Below are 17124 nucleotides of genomic sequence, written 5' to 3'. Positions count from 1 at the left end.
ACTGACATCTCCCCCCTAACCGCCACACATGATTTAGCACTTTCATAAATATTCTTAATGACAGTAAACAGTTTACCCCTAAGCCCCATCTTCAACATTTTGTACCATAAAGATGATCTATCAATTAGATCAAATGCTTTCTTGTAATCAATAAATGCACAGTATGAAAAGCGTTTTTTATTTTGCAGATAAACATCAATTACAGTCTTCAAAACAAAAATATTATCAATTGTAGAATAATTAGAACGAAAGCCAGCCTGTTCTTCACCTAACATATTAGCTGCTTCGAAAAACTCTGAGATTCGATGATTCAAAATGGAAGTAAAAAGTTTTCCTAGACAACTGAGAAGAGTTATTCCTCTATAATTATCAGGATTTGTGTCTATACCCTTATTCTTAAAAATAGGAATGATAATCCCTATGCACCATTCAGTTGGAACAATACCACTGTCCAGTACCACATTAAAGAACTTTACCAACACATGAAGCATCTCTACGGGACAATTCTTAAGGAATTCATTTCTTATGAAATCTTTTCCACAAGCTTTTGAATTTTTAAGTTTCTTAATCATTAGTACCACTTCTTCCAAAGTGACTGGGGCATCCAAGGGACCATCTGCCTCAACAATTTCTGAAGTACCCATACTATCTTCCAGGCCTGTGGGCTGGTCCTCTTGGCTATTACCTGAACGACTAAAATGATTAACAAAATCCCCTAATGAAACATTTCCTGTTTTCTTTACTTTGCGTTCATTATTACTGTTGAGTAATTGCCAATATTCTTTCGGATTTGATGCCTGTAATGAACGGAGAGATTCATTCAAATCTCTATGAAATGCCCTTCTTTTATGTCTTAATAAATTCTTATAAAGCTTTCCTGTAGACTCATAATGATTCAATAGACAAGTAGCCCCTGACCTGCCCAGAAATTTAAGCTTCCTCTTTAATCGATTTTTAACATTCAAATACTCCTGACGGGCAGCTCTACATTCTGCATCAAACCAAGGCTGATGGTTGTTTTTATCCTTATTGACAGTCTCATTTTTGTTTATATTATGTCGAGATTGTCTCCACTTACAAATGCCAACATCTTGTGCAACACTGACGAACATATTGCATAATTGTGAGTAACAAAAATCAATACTATCTTGATTTGCATTCCCATCTAAACATTCCACATTTTCACACATTAGCTCAGCCGAGTCCTTGATTTTCTGTTTAAATATTGCAGCGCTGTCACTGCTCCACTGGAATAATAAATAACGTTGACTTTCATTAGGCTGTGAATCTAAAACTGCGTTGTCTACTGCAGCGTTTTGAGAATTGTTAAAAACAGTGTCGACATTCACAGCAGATTTAGAATTTTCCGATTGCAAGGTCACACTGACAGGACAATGAACATCTGACAAACATTTATCAAATACATCAATACTGAAATGTGTAATGCTAGAAAATAACTGGCGAGATACAATAACATAATCAATGGTGCTACAACCACCATTTTTGTTGAAACATGTGTATTTTCCGACAGACTGATCTTCCCCTATTCTTCCATTAACAATCCTGAGATCAAAACTTTGGCACACATCAATAACAGACTTTCCATTATTATTTACATGGACATCAGTATTATAACGAGTAGTTGGAATATCTAGGCCATCAGTAGTTACATGCATATCAGAGGCATCATTACAAAAGCCTAATCCAGTCTGATCTGTCAACACATCCTCTACATCTAAAAAATCATCAAGCAAACCCGTCCTGGCATTGAAATCACCCAGCAAACATGTGCGGATTATCTACGGGGACCTCCGGGTAGTCAAAATTGTTCTTTGCAAGTCGCACGCAAGGCTGGTGTGACACGGCCTTATATATAGTCCACTTCCTGGGGGGTGTTTCATAAAGCTGTTCGTAAAGTTACGAACGACTTACGAGCGACTGGTGATCAGTTCTTGTGCTGAATTATGGAAATTCTGCTAAGTATGGCACATCAGAACTGATCACCAGTCGCTCGTAAGTTGTTCGTAACTTTACGAACAGCTTTATGAAACGGGGCCCTGGACTGTATTCGTAGCATCACCTCCCTGCACTGACATGCAGTGACGTAAGTATGTACACTGTATTACACAAGATCACCCCTCGGGAGTACCAATTGGTGGAGTGTCGCAATCAGCGGTTGGGCGCATTGTGTGGGTGCATGCATGATTGTGTATGCGTGTGTTAGTGTGGGGAATGCGGACGATTAAAATCGTCCAGTATCTGGACTACCTTATATATATACAGTTAAACTCGCCTAAGTCGACGTCGCATATGTCGAATAATCGCGCAAGTCGAAGATTTTAAAAAGTCCCGATTTTTCCCCATTGACTTACGTGTATTAATTCACTCACAAGTCGAATTTTTTAAGTCGAATACTCGCCTAAGTCGATGAAATTCCAAGAACACTTTCACGGAAAAACCATTGAATTCACTGTGCCTAAGTCGAATAAGATTTTATTGTGTTATAAATCACTGTCAAAATCACGAGACGCCAGTTTTTGTTTACATACAGTATACAAAAAGAAACTTTGCGTTAATAAACATTAACGTTTCATTAACGCAAGCGGTTTCACCTGAATCGTTATTAGGGAGCTTTAGATTTTAGACGCGCGGACGTTCAAAGAGAAAAAAACATGATCTGAGCGTGCGCAGTAGCGCGGATCAAGTTACTGCGCACGCTCAGATCATGTTTTTTTCTCTTTGAACGTCCGCGCGTCTAAAATCTAAAGCTCCCTATTAACGCAAACTTACGATCGGGAAAATTAACGCAGTTGTAGTAACGATGACTAACGATCCCAAGCGCAAATTAACGATGTTTCGTTGACATTAACGATAGGTAACGCAAGAACTCACGCGAGAGTTTGGTTTCCGTTACCCAGACCTGGTGAAAGGACGACGTAGCCCCTGCCGAGTGTAGCGATCTATGCCTTACTGTATATACTTAGCTGAGTCTTTTCGCGAATCGAATCACGATTTCGCGAATGGTTAATATGCGACCGGGGTCACCAAAAACGCACGCCGGGCCACCAAAAAAAAAAAAAAAAAAGCCGGATGTTTGCCTTCAGTTTTGGAAATGAACAGCGGTAACAATCGGCTCCATAAGATGCTAGAATAAATGTCAGATGTTTGCTCTTAATTTTGGAAGTGAATAACGGTAATATTCAATGTGGATAAAGTGTCTTGCTGAAGGGCAAATATCGGGCACACCGCTCCAGCTCTCGGCTCCAGAGTTAGTCTAGCAGCCAGAAAGGGTCCCCGTGCACCCCCCCCCCCCCTAAAACAAAATTCTACGATATGTTCGAAGATCGTCAGAACCTGTATTTTCCGAATCCGGTTGTCGCCAGCGGAAAAAAAGGTTGCGCGCGCGTCTTATTTGCATATTTCTAAGATGGCCGCCGCCCGTTGCTAGGAGACGGATTATTTTTGAATAACTTTAGTTAGGAATAACAAATTACCATAAAAATGGTATCATTTTGAAGAGAATTAAATTTCCTACAAGCTGATACCCCATTTGATGGGATAAATAGTTGTTGTCATGAAATATTAAGGAAGGAATTATGTTTTTTTAGCATTTTTCTAAAAAGATACGGAATTTGGTTATAATGTTCTTTTCCATACATCTAATATACATTTACAAATAACATTTGAAATTTCCTAAAATTATCCCCCAAACATAGCTATTATCATGTGATAACGGCTTTCCAATACACCAATCCCTTTAAAAGTTACACGACATTAAAGGGGATAAGGTTCAATAGGTTTTACAGCAATATTTAAGGGTTATAATGTCTCCGCGCGCAATTGCGTAGGTTCTGTATGTGGGGTTTGTTGTAGATCACTGCTATCTATTGATCAAATCTCATCGAAATCGGCGAAGAAAGAAAGAAAAATTACACTTTCTATTCCTTATATGAAATAAAATTTTTTTTTTTTCTATTCTGTGTTACCAAACTCAATCCATTCAGCTTCCCATATGAACAGTTTCTTGTCTTTTTGGATTCCCTCCAAAATCACAACTTATCTGATATTAAAAAGTTAAAGAAAAAAATTTGACGTGACAGTTTCCTCTTATTGGAAGATTAAAGTGAAAAAAAAGAAGAATCTTATGCTAAAAGCCCTAAGAAATAAAGAACTTGTTAAATGGCCTTTCAGAGCTTAAAATGAAACATGGCTATCTTATTTTTTCATAACAAAATGAAGGGAAGTATCTGTGTAGTTCATGTCGGCCCATACTGGGTTACTATTCTTCAGAAATGGTCCCCGTGGACCCCCCCCCCCCCAAAAAAAAAAAAAAAAAAATCTACGATGTGTTCGAAGATCTTCAGAACCTGTATTTTGCGAATCTGCTTGTCGCCAGCGGAAAAAAAAGGGTTGCGCGTGCGTCTAATTTGCATACTTATAAGATGGCCGCCGCCCGTTGCTAGGATACGGATTATTTTTGAATAACTTTAGTTAAGAATATCAAATTACCATAAAAATTGTATCATATTAAAGAGAATTAGATTTCCTACAAGTTAATACCCCGTTTTATGTAATAAATAGTTGTTGTTATGAAATACTAAGGAAGGAAGGATTTTTTTAAATACATTTTTCCCAAGAAATACAGATTTCAGTAATGTTTTTTCCATACATTTAATTTCTGTTTACAAATAACATCGGAATTTTCCTTAAGTTAAACCCCATAAATAAGTATTATTCTGTGAAAGCGGCTATTAAATACACCAATTTCTTAAAAAGTTACACGACATTAAAGGGAAAAGGTTCAATACGGTTATACAGAAATTAGGGTAATGTCGACTTCCGCACTTGCGTAACGCGTGTAATACTATAATAATCATTGCAAGTATGAGACCCTATCACTTCTTACATCCAAATTATTGATTAAATATCATTAAATCTTGTAGAATATGAAAACAAATTAAATTTTTTATTCGCTATCACCTTTGATCTACTCAGCTTCACTTTTAGTTTACGTCTTTTTTCATCAAATAGAATGAAGGCCTTACGAGAAGTGTAATTTCATGACGGCCGAAACGGGCTTACCTGGATAGGGGTTTCCAACATATCGATATTAATCAAACTTCTCTTCATCAACTCTCATTCTTCTGATCATCTTCACACACATACTCACACCTCCAGTATCGCACACAGGCATTCATGCAGGGGAAATGAGCTCAGTCATGAATTTCGTGAATTTATTCAATACGCCATTAATGCATTCATGGAACATCAAACTCGAATGCTTTATTTAGATGTCTAAATAAGAGTTACATGTATACCGCACAAGCGAAATATTTCTCACCATGCTCTAGCATGAAATCAATTTATCTTTTTAAGATAAGATCGCACATACGTGTTCTCATTCTTGGTGGTTCGCCTGATGGTTTTTAAACATATTGCTCATACGTTTATTATTGCCAAGAAACTAATAGATAGATTACAAATACCAAGGAATGGCATTGATAAAAACGAATAGTTGCAAGTCAAATCCAGTCGCTTTCAAATTCTGTGGTTTTTTTTTTTTATAGAAAATGATTTCATGGGTTGATTTAAATGCAATACAACGTAAACTTGGTTGTTAAATCCGTTAGGAGTGACTAATAATCAATATTATAAAAAAATGAGAGAGAGAGAGAAAAAAAAAAATGTTATGGTTAAGTAGACCTTAATGCATGGATCTATAAAACATGAGGGAAATGTCTGAGGGAACATTAACTATGCATGCGTGTATGTATGTATGTGTGCATGTATATACTATAACTATGTATATATAATATATCTATATCTATATATAAATATATATATATATATATATATATATATATATATATCACGTTTATATTTATGCAGGTTTGTATACTTTTGTGTTGTGTGTGTTTGTGTTCAAGGATGTATGTGTATGACTAATGTGTTAAGCATTAGACATATTCAGAGTGTAAATGTTTAACCACAACGAATACAATATTTTCATGTTTTCCACAGAAATTAGTTGCTAAAATGATTTGAAGTGTATCTGCTATAGGCGCATCTGACGTGCAATCCACTTTTAGAGCGCATGTAAGTTCCGCTGGAATAACATTTTAACTCATGCATGAATTAAATACACCATCCAATGTTTTCAGATATCCATGCCCTACTCGTCCGCCGGTCCTTTTTAGATAGAGTAACTATAAATGTGCATTATCGATACCCAAAAGATTATTGACATGGCACGTTAAACACTTTCACTAGGTTGCCATTGTCGCGAGTCTCGATATGCTAATACATGTATACTATCAACTACAAATCGATTCTTAGTCTACGAGTGACCGTGGTGATCTTATCATGGCTTATCACATCTTGAGGTCTATGGTGGTAATCGTGTTGATCGTAGAAGAATTATTGGACTGTTCGAAAAATTACTACGATCAACACAATGTCTTTGACTGACATCAAGATTTGATTATCTGATGATCAGCATGATTAGTCCCCGAGTAAGACCACGATTTCGGGCGAATCGAGAAAGTGGACCCAGCTTAGTGAATTCCACGAGAGTGGTAACTTACCATAAGGATAATCAACACGACAGTTTCAATACCGTACATATCAATATTTACATATCTTCAAAGATTACTTCACCTATGTAATCTAGATTCTTTTGTATGCCTCCGCCAAGAAGTGGTGCCGGAGGCATTATGTTTTCGGGTTGTCCGTCCTTCCGTCCGTCCTTCTCTCCGTCCGTAATGAATTTTGCGGACAGCGTAACAAAAAAAAAAAAAAAAAATGACATTTGGCATGTATGTGTATTGGGGGTGAAATTCTGCCTATCAACTTTTGGGTGCACATGCTCAAGGTCAAAAGTCAAAAGGTCGAGGTCAAATGCTTAAAATTTCACTATTTCCCTCATATCTCTGCAATGCCTAAAGATATTTTCTTGAAACTTAGTGTATACAGGTATTACCTAATTAAAATTCACTGGTAAAAGTTTGGGGTGATAAGGTTAAGGTCAAATGTGAAAAGGTCAAGTGAAAATGTTAAAATTTTACTTTTTTTCTCTGTATCTTGGATATTGTTCAAGGTATCTTCATGGAACATAGTATATATTATGCATGTACTGACTGGAAGTGATTATCTAGGGAATTTGGGGTTCATGGGGTCAAAGGTCAAGGGCAACACTTCAAAATTTTACTATTTCCCTCATATTTATGCAATGCCAGCAGGACTTTTTTTTAAACTTGGTGTATGCATGTATAACCCAAAATAGAGATTCTCTGGCAATTTCTTTTTTTTTTGTCAAAAGGTCAAAGATCAAAGATCAAGCGAAAGTGCTGAACTTGCTTCTTCCTCCATGTCTCGGAAGTGGCTCATGGCATCTTGAAACTTAGTACATATTTATGCATGTTCTGCCTGACAGTGATTCTCTTATGAATTTTAGGGTCAAAGGCCAGATGAAAATGGTAACAATTTTCTACACAATACAAAAATTGCACTTTTTCTCCATACCTTGAAAATTACTTAATGCATAAACTTATGAAAGGGCCAAAGTCAAGTTAAAGTCCTAAAATTCCCAAATACATGCTCTCCTATTCATCCAATTAGACCTAGGTCAAGGAAGGTGACCATTTGGAATTTTGAATGGAAACAATGTCATTATCGTTTTCAAATTCCCAGTAACAGGGCATTTAATCTTGTTGCTTTCGCGTGGCCTTTCTTTCTATAACATACAAGAAGTAAATTTGTTATTGCTTTCAGCAATAACAAATTTGGGCCCGTTTATCTATATCATGACGAACCTCCGGAATAACGAACCTTTGGGGGAAAAAAAATGAACCTTCGGAATAATAAACTGTGACCAATATTGTTATATTGTACAAGCTTTAACGCCGACATCTATTAACCTACTATATTACTACTTACACTCTTTGAAAGGAAACACGCCAACAACCAACGACACAACAGGAATGGAAACAATGTCATTATCGTTTTCAAATTCCCAGTAACAGGGCATTTAATCTTGTTACTTTCGCGTGGCCTTTCTTTCTATAATATACAAGAAGTAAATTTGTTATTGCTTTCAGCAATAACAAATTTGGGCCCGTTTATCTATATCATGACGAACCTCCGGAATAACGAACCTTTGGGGGAAAAAAAATGAACCTTCGGAATAATAAACTGTGACCAATTATTGTACAAGCTTTAACGCCGACATCTATTAACCTACTATATTACTACTTACACTCTTTGAAAGGAAACACGCCAACAACCAACGACACAACAGGAATGGAAACAATGTCATTATCGTTTTCAAATTCCCAGTAACAGGGCATTTAATCTTGTTACTTTCGCGTGGCCTTTCTTTCTATAATATACAAGAAGTAAATTTGTTATTGCTTTCAGCAATAACTAATTTGGGCCCGTTTATCTATATCATGACGAACCTCCGGAATAACGAACCTTTGGGGAAAAAAAATGAACCTTCGGAATAATAAACTTTGACCAATATTGTTATATTGTACAAGCTTTAACGCCGACATCTATTAACCTACTACTACTTTCACTCTTTGAAAGGAAACACGCCAACAACCAACGACACAACAGGAATGGAAACAATGTCATTATTGTTTTCAAATTCCCAGTAACAGAGCATTAATCTTGTTACTTTCGCGTGGCCATTCTTTCTATAATATACAAGAAGTAAATTTGTTATTGCTTTCAGCCGGCAGCATAGCTTTCGATGGTTTGTGATATCATTAGAATTAAAACATTGAGCTCTCCATAGCTGACAATTGTAAAGTAGTAGCCCGCCAAAGTTGGATTACCTTTTTTTGATACGCACTGTATAACCTGAAAAAAACCCCAGATTTATTGGGTTTTTATCAATTGTACATTATAGCCACTCATATAATGATGTATTGTTTGAGTTAGTCTTCGTACACCACTTAATTACCAACTGCTAATAATAGTCGTAATCTTCGTTGTAATATTAAACTAGAAATGTCGCTATGACGACTGGTATGCCTCCGCTATAATGCATGATTCTCCTAAATGGTCTATAGTACATGTGGACAATGTGTGATTACATTTTCACAAAATTGGCAAAATATTATAATGGCATGTTTGTCACAAATGTGTTGAATGGTCACCTTCCTTGACCTAGGTTTAATTGGATGAATAGGAGAGCATGTATTTCACTTGATCTTTGACCTTTGACCTATCGTAGATTTTTTTTTTTGGGGGGGGGGGGTGCACGGGGACCATTTCTGAAGAATTTATGATGTAACCCAGTATGGGCCGACATGAACTACACAGATACTTCCCTTCATTTTGTTATGAAAAAATAAGATAGCCATGTTTCATTTTAAACTCTGAAAGGCCATTTAACAAGTTTTTTTTTATTTCTTAGGGCTTTTAGCATAAGATTCTTCTTTTTTTTTCACTTTAATCTTCCAATAAGAGGAAACTGTCACGTAAATGTTTTTTCTTTAACTTTTTAATATCAGATAAGTTGTGATTAATTTCACGTTCTTGGAGGGAATCCAAAAAGACAAGAAACTGTTCATATGGGAAGCTGAATGGATTGAGTTTGGTAACACAGAATAGAAAAAAAAAAAACATTTTTATTTCATATAAGGAATAGAAAGTGTAATTTTTCTTTCTTTCTTCGCCGATTTCGATGAGATTTGATCAATAGATAGCAGTGATCTACAACAAACCCCACATACAGAACCTACGCAATTGCGCGCGGAGACATTATAACCCTTAGATATTGCTGTAAAACCTATTGAACCATATCCCCTTTAATGTCGTGTAACTTTTAAAGGAATTGATGTATTGGAAAGCCGTTTTCACATGATAATAGCTATGTTTGGGGGATAATTATGGGAAAATTCAAATGTTATTTGTAAATGCATATTAAATGTATGGAAAAGAACATTATAACCAAATTCCGGATCTTTTTAGAAAAATGCTAAAAAACATAATTCCTTCCTTAATATTTCATGACAACATCTATTTATCCCATCAAATGGGGTATCAGCTTGTAGGAAATTTAATTCTCTTCAAAATGATACCATTTTTATGGTAATTTGTTATTCCTAACTAAAGTTATTCAAAAATAATCCGTCTCCTAGCAACGGGCGGCGCCCATCTTAGAAATATGCAAATTAGACGCGCGCGCAACCTTTTTTTCCACTGGCGACAACCGGATTCGGAAAATACAGGTTCTGACGATCTTCGAACATATCGTAGAATTTTGTTTTAGGGTGGGTGCACGGGGACCCTTTCTGGCTGCTAGACTAAGTAGACAACATACAATACAATGTACATCATGTATGTGTACGCGTGTTGTAACTGTAAGTCGATTTTTTTTCGACTTACGCACAAGTCGAAACTCGCCTAAGTCGATGTGTTTTGCTCAGTCCCGAGAAGATCGACTTATGCGAGTTTAACTGTAGCAGCGTTCTTTTCTGCGAGTCCACGTCTCTTTCGCTGCACTCTTCAGTTCTTCTTCCCACTGTCTGCAGCCCCACAGGCCGGCTACTTTTCCAGCTCGCCGCGCAGTCAATGGGGATCGAGTTCTTTCCTGTGAACTCTAGAGAGCCCATGAAAGTCCCTCTTGACCATAATTATTCTCTGTAGCGCTGCTGAAGGCGGCCAGTGTATAAATGTCACCAGCTGCCAGTTGCCCTTGAGGATATATTGGGGATGTCTGAGGAGGGTAAACTTGCCTGGAATGCAGTAAATTGTAATGGGGATAGCAATGGTAAAGGAGAGTAGTAGTAAACTTTGTTGTTGTTCTTTTTATCCCCCATGCCGCCACCCTGAAGAAGTTGAGAGAAAATACCGATGACGAGATCGAAAGCTTCCGCATCGCGTATCGGTCGTCAGGCGGAGAGACACAGGTGCAAGTTATCAACGACCCGAGTGAGCGGTCGTACACTCTAACAGGACTCATCGCCAACACCTACTATTCCATCACGCTCACCCCGGTGAACTGCGGCGGAGACGGCAGAGACGCCATTACTAACGGCATCAGGACGAAGCAAGGACGTAAGTGTGACCGCACTAGAGTTGCGACATAATGAATATGAAACGTCTTACTAGCCGCGTTTGTACTGGCAGAACATCCAGAAATTAAGTTCGCGATGTTTAAGTTCTCGAAATTTTGCAAGTATGACAGCAAACTTTCCGAAATTTCAACATCAAAACAAATGGCAGACAACAATTTTCAAAACATTTCAAAGGGGAGAAAAATGTAATGGTATGGTATAAGTTTGATGTGATACTTTGAAAACTGATGGGCTTGGATTATCAATCAAAATACGTATTTCTATATGGACGATATTTTGGGCTTTTGCTTCGTTCTACTTAATCATTAATTTATGTTTTCATCAACTTATCTAATTGCAGTTTGTTTGTACATTCACTGACCAATTCATTCATCCATTAATCTACTCTACTCAATTCGTTTGATAATCTATTTAGAACATTGATTGAATGCATCTATTCACACACGAATCTGTTTTCACTGTTCCTTCCTTTTCTGTCTTCGTGGATCGATTTACTTAATGTAAAACATTCATTTATATAACTTGCTGAATTTCCTGGGGTTTTCTTTTGTTCCCTGCAGCGCCGGGCCCCGTGCGCAACCTTCGTCTCATTGTGTCGGGGCCTACGCAAATTACCGCTACGTGGGACATTCCCGAGAGATCCAACGGAGTTATTCGTTACTACACTGTGAAAGTTTTGACACGTAGGCCTACTAAACAAGAAGTCTATGACGAGGTTACTGTGAACCGTGTGTATCAGGTATTATATTCCGTAAATCTTGGTTGGGTATAATACCATGGCCATACTCTTTTGTATGAGATTCCCCCTACCCCCCCCCCCCCCCCCAAAAAAAAAAAAAAAAAATTGTCTGAATCAAAATTATTACCATACTTAGGCTATCAAAGATTACTTATTGGTACATGGCGTGATGTTTCATATTAACAGTAAATTGCTGTCGGCGGAAGACTCGTTTATGACGTAGAGGTGAAGCAACGAAAACAGCAAAAATTATCAAATAGCCCCGATTAGCCGAATGTAAATTTCAATTTCTTTATTTCAAGTTAACGCGGCTCACTGGAAACCGATGTATCCAATCCTGTCTTCCTCTGTCATTTGAAATTAGATCTAGGGACCCACCTCCGCATTCAACTAGATTTCATCTCATGGGAAGCCACTAATGGCATGGCGCGGCTGATGAAACTAATGGTCAAATTTTTGTCAAAACGTACAAAATCATTGTCATGATTGTTTGGCAAATTCATGCTTGGTCGCATCGTTTCGTCACTCTATCATGATACTTTGAACTCGAGTGTTTCGATTATTTACATTTTTATTGTAAGACTATACTTGTTTAACATACGACATTGCGTTGCTTATTTTTAAATGAATTTAGATAAGAGATTTGTCTCCGTATACGACTTATATCGTGGAGGTCAAGGGTTTCACTGTCGAGGGGGGTGACCCGAACAGGATGGAGGCAACTACTAAAGAAGCAGGTAAGATTCACCGATCTGCAAACACTTATGTTAAAAATAAGATCCCATAAAATACAGGGAAGATTCAATATTTGCGCCTTTCTCTCCAAGTAAATGAACACGTTGATATTTGCCGTGTGATATGCATTGGGTAAAGTACTTTTGGTAAAATGACAACGTCTATAACAGGACAGTGACAGTTTCAATCAAATTGAACACATATGTCATACCTGAAAGTTTCCTCTTCAATTCTTTAAAAAATTACCATTCTGTCTGTTTGACATTACTCTTCATGTCAATTTTTTTTTTGTTTCCCGTCCACTGCCATATCTTGACAGTGCGCTAATGTCCTTGTTAATTTTCTTTTTTTTTATAAAAAAAAAGAGAAAAATTACAGATATTGGAACAGGGTAGATCTTTAAGCACGTATGTTTTATCCTATTGATGTGAAGAATTTACTTAATAGCTCGCGTAATCTCACAGAACAGCAACAGCTTAACGCTGTAAGCCAGCGCTGTGGTAGGCCTATGTTGGAAAAGAAAAAGTGCAATGTAAAAGAAAGGAGACTCTAAAGCACATCCATCAGGGGCGGATCCAGGAATTCTGTAAAGAGGGGGCGCCTTTACAAAATTAAAGGGGGGGGGGCTGCGCCCCCATTTTTCCTTTTTATTTCTTTTGTTTTTAAAAAAGATTTAAAAGGGGGCGCGCCCGATGCGCCCCCGCCTAGATCCGCCACTGCTCATCTCCCTTTCCCGCCCGTGTGGTTTTGATTTCGAGGCCTCTCTACTTCACCTCGAACACTTGAACGATAAATTTCCTAGCAATGAACTATATATTTTGATTTTGTTGTAACACAGAACCCAGCGGTCCGCCGATCGATTTGCAAGTTGTCGGAAGAACGACTTCGACAAGAATCTCCTTCCAGTGGGACCCCCCGCTGGAGGAAGAGCGCAATGGAGAGATCATCGCCTACGAATGGAGCATCATGTACGAGGTCGTCACCGGCAGGAACACGTACAACGACGTGGGCAACGTGACGAGCACGGGGAAGACGCTGGACAACTTGCAGGAGGACACGTTTTACACCTTCAAGGTGCGCGCCTTCACGTCTGTGGGATACGGACCGTACACGCCGGAGATCAGCCACAAGACGCTCACAATAGAGGAAGGTGAAATAATGTATTTCTTCTCACTTCTTAAAAGGGAAGGTTCACCCTGACATGAATCTGTTTGAATATTAACAGAACAACTGAGAGGAAGGGGAGAGAGAGAGAGAGAGAGAGAGTTTGAGCAAGTTCTGGCCAACACTAAAAGTTATGATTTGTTGAAGGTTTGATGAATCAAAAACAAATTGGCATCTCCCTGATGTAGCTTGTGAGGTTACCTCCCTTTTTGCCATGTTCATGAAATTCCCCAAAGTTGCCCTTTTTAACGTTAGCAATGATGGAATAATCTTTTGTGCACTCAGGATTATAGAGTAAGATTTTTACATTGATTTTAATGAGGATGTATGTTTTCATGTTTGTATTAAGTACAGATCAAATAAGAATGAACTCGTATGTTACAACACATGCACTAGAAACTATAAGATCAAAATGCCGGATGATGCTGCCTTATGGAAACTGTGTCACAGTGAAGGTATACAGATAAAAGTTTGAATAGAAATAGGAAACTAACATTCATCGGCTGACTGATGACGGAACTTGCTTGGTGGGTCCGGTCACTTTCAAAGTTATATAATAAAACTTGCACCATCGAAGAATAACCCTGTATACGTCAGAAACTCTGTGTGACATAAATCATTTGATCTTTATTATTGATTGTTAATATAAGTCAGCTACTCAGGCAAAATGCCCGAGACGTACGCTGTTTTACATTTTTTTTACTTTTTTATTCATGTTCTATTGAAAAAAAAAAATATACAGAATCACACTATTTACAACAATTAACTTGATTAGAATAACATAATCACTGAACAATGTAAAGGAATTGTAAAAAAGAACAAAAAAGGCAGAACATTAGGATACCATATATAAATCAGATCTTGTTCAAGAGCGATATTCCGAGATGGGGAAGGATAATAAGACAAACAAACACGCAAACAAACCAATGAGTGACCAATTAACATTTAATTTTGTATAGACAATTTAAACCATGATCGATCTTATAATGTCCTGTTAGATTAGATTACTCTTTGTTTGTATGAGTTTGTATCCTGCAGAGCATCTTTTTTCTGTAGCTTCTTAACATTTTGGTGGAAAATAATTCAAAACATTTCGAGCAACGCAATGAGGTACTAGTTATAAAGCAATTAAATAACAATGATTTCGATGTTTATAGTCAAGATACCTGGAAAATATTACTTCTGTTTAACCCTGAGACACAACTATTTGGAAAAATTATTCTCAAGAAAGAATACTGATACACTGAAGATTGTTATATTGACATAGCCCTTCACATTGTTTGCATAAAGTTCTTTATTTTTAATTCATCTAACACCTGTTGCCTATGCCGAGGCAGATTTTATTACCACCACTTCCGCGTTGGGTGGCGTTCATCAGGGCGGGAGCGACTCCAACGACTCTATCGGGGGTAGAACTGGACCATCATCGGGTGAGACTACTATACGCGGATTGTAAATCAAACGAAAATCCCAGCAATTTTCCTCTTCCATATCTTTTGAGTGCACAGGTCGTGCAGGTGTAACGAGGGAGCGTGTGAGTAGGTGTACGATATCATGACGTCATATATTATAGTCAACCTATTTTAACGGAAAAGGTCCCCTCCGAAAAAAATAATAATAACGATACTCTTATCAAAACTAGCATGTTTCATAATATCGCTGACAACTTTAGAAACTTTATAACTCACCTATACAATATTTCATTATTGGTACACTATATATGATTATATTTATATTCATTTTGTATTGGATGTAATACGATTAGTATTGTAAATACTAGTTACGTTGTATATATTTTGTTAAAATGCGGAAATCAAATCAAATCAAATCAAATCAAATCAAATCAAATCAAATCAAAGAGAAGCCTCTATCATTGAAACATCATTTTGAATGTGCTTGACTACGCAAAGTAGGCACGTGTGAATCTAAATTTCACACTGTGGATAAAAGTACACGGCGTTTTATTGTTGTTATTGTAATCATATTCATTCATTACATGTGTGAATACATAATGATCTATCTTATACTGGAAGAGGACTTACATTGATAATCAGGTAAAATGCTGTCGGCATCATGGCTAGCGAAAAGTTATGAACACGAGGAACACGAACAATTGTTTCGGTAAAAGGCAAGACTTAGGAGAAGCAGCAGCAGGAAAGTATGAAAAATACTACACTGAATTAAAATGTTCATTTTATTTACTAATCTACATATCTGTTTATCTGTCGACGTGTTATAAGCCTATCTACGTCTCAGTCTTTTTATCTCTGTATCTATTCCTATCCCCTATATAAATATTGTGTAAGGAAATTAAATTTGCATAAGTTGTATTCGTAATTCTTATCATTTATTTCCTTGCTACTGTCAGGAAGAAGTCAAACATCAGGAATTTCGAGCAACACCGTGATGGTCATGGCTCTCGTGTGCGCCTCCATCATCATCGTCGTCGTCATCATCTTCGCCGGCTGGATGTACAAGAAGAAGAAGTTGACGGGCAGCGCCGAGTTCGTGGCGAGCATCGCTGGCTCCGAGATTGGTGCCTACCGCTTCACCGAGATGGTGAGACAAGCTGGCTCGCTGCCTTTAAAAGGATCGTATAGTTTTGGTTGACATGCATGTTTCTAACACTTTTTTGGTGAGATAATGAGAAACCTCTCATGAAATCTGAAAGAACATGTAATTCCTAGAGGAAATCAACGTTTATTTGATGAAAATTGTTTTTGAAATGGCTGAAATATCCAAAACAGAGCTATTCTAATAAAAAGTGGAACCCACCTTCTATTACAATCGCTTTGTTTTACTTTGTTTTTGGATGTCTCAGCCACTCCAAAACTGATTTTCTTCGATAAAGTTTGAATTCCTCTTAGAGTGATATGCTTTGTACTGTTTCATAAGTGGTTTCTCGGTGTCTCGCAAAAAGTTAAAAGCCCAATAATCATCTCCACCAATATAGTATCATCACTTTAATGCTCTGTTGGTTTCACGATTTCCCTCAATTCGCATTAGTCAGCTAACTCCTGCACATTTCATCAAGCTATCATTCGTCAATCTGTGTGTCTGCACGTTGATCTGTCTGTCAGTCCGTCTGTCTCTCCCCCCCCCCAATCTCTCTCCCTCTCCCTTTTCTTGCCTTCTCTCTCCCTCCTCCCTATATCTCTTGTACTGTCGTTCTCTAAATAGCCAGAGATTTAGGTATCTATCCTATACTTCCATCTGACACATCTTTCTCTTCCTATTCAACACAACAATCAGTAATTTACTTAATCACTAATTACTTGTACAAGGCCTTCTTCCATTTTCAAATCGATGTGAAATGGACCGGAAGGCCTTGTACAGGAAATGTTGATTATTATGATGTTTTGTGAAGCGATAGAAATAGGCGTTTCTCAGCTTTCTGTG

At 37.5% G+C, this 17124-nt stretch overlaps 1 protein-coding gene across 1 annotated transcript in view; it reads left to right on the top strand.

The window, feature by feature from the left end:
- Positions 1-17124, top strand: part of LOC140237128 (angiopoietin-1 receptor-like) — a 61203-nt gene that overhangs the window by 37025 nt on the left and 7054 nt on the right. Inside the window, exons 13-18 of the mRNA XM_072317071.1 lie at positions 10845-11067; positions 11648-11826; positions 12461-12563; positions 13400-13711; positions 15063-15155; positions 16094-16284. Coding sequence (XP_072173172.1) covers positions 10845-11067; positions 11648-11826; positions 12461-12563; positions 13400-13711; positions 15063-15155; positions 16094-16284 — 1101 coding nt within the window. The remainder of the gene's footprint in view (positions 1-10844; positions 11068-11647; positions 11827-12460; positions 12564-13399; positions 13712-15062; positions 15156-16093; positions 16285-17124) is intronic.

Source organism: Diadema setosum, chromosome 13 (assembly GCF_964275005.1).
Source record: "Diadema setosum chromosome 13, eeDiaSeto1, whole genome shotgun sequence".
Taxonomy (NCBI): domain Eukaryota; kingdom Metazoa; phylum Echinodermata; class Echinoidea; order Diadematoida; family Diadematidae; genus Diadema; species Diadema setosum.
The sequence above is the reverse complement of the archived record's forward strand: the minus strand, read 5'-3'. Positions and strand labels throughout refer to the sequence as shown.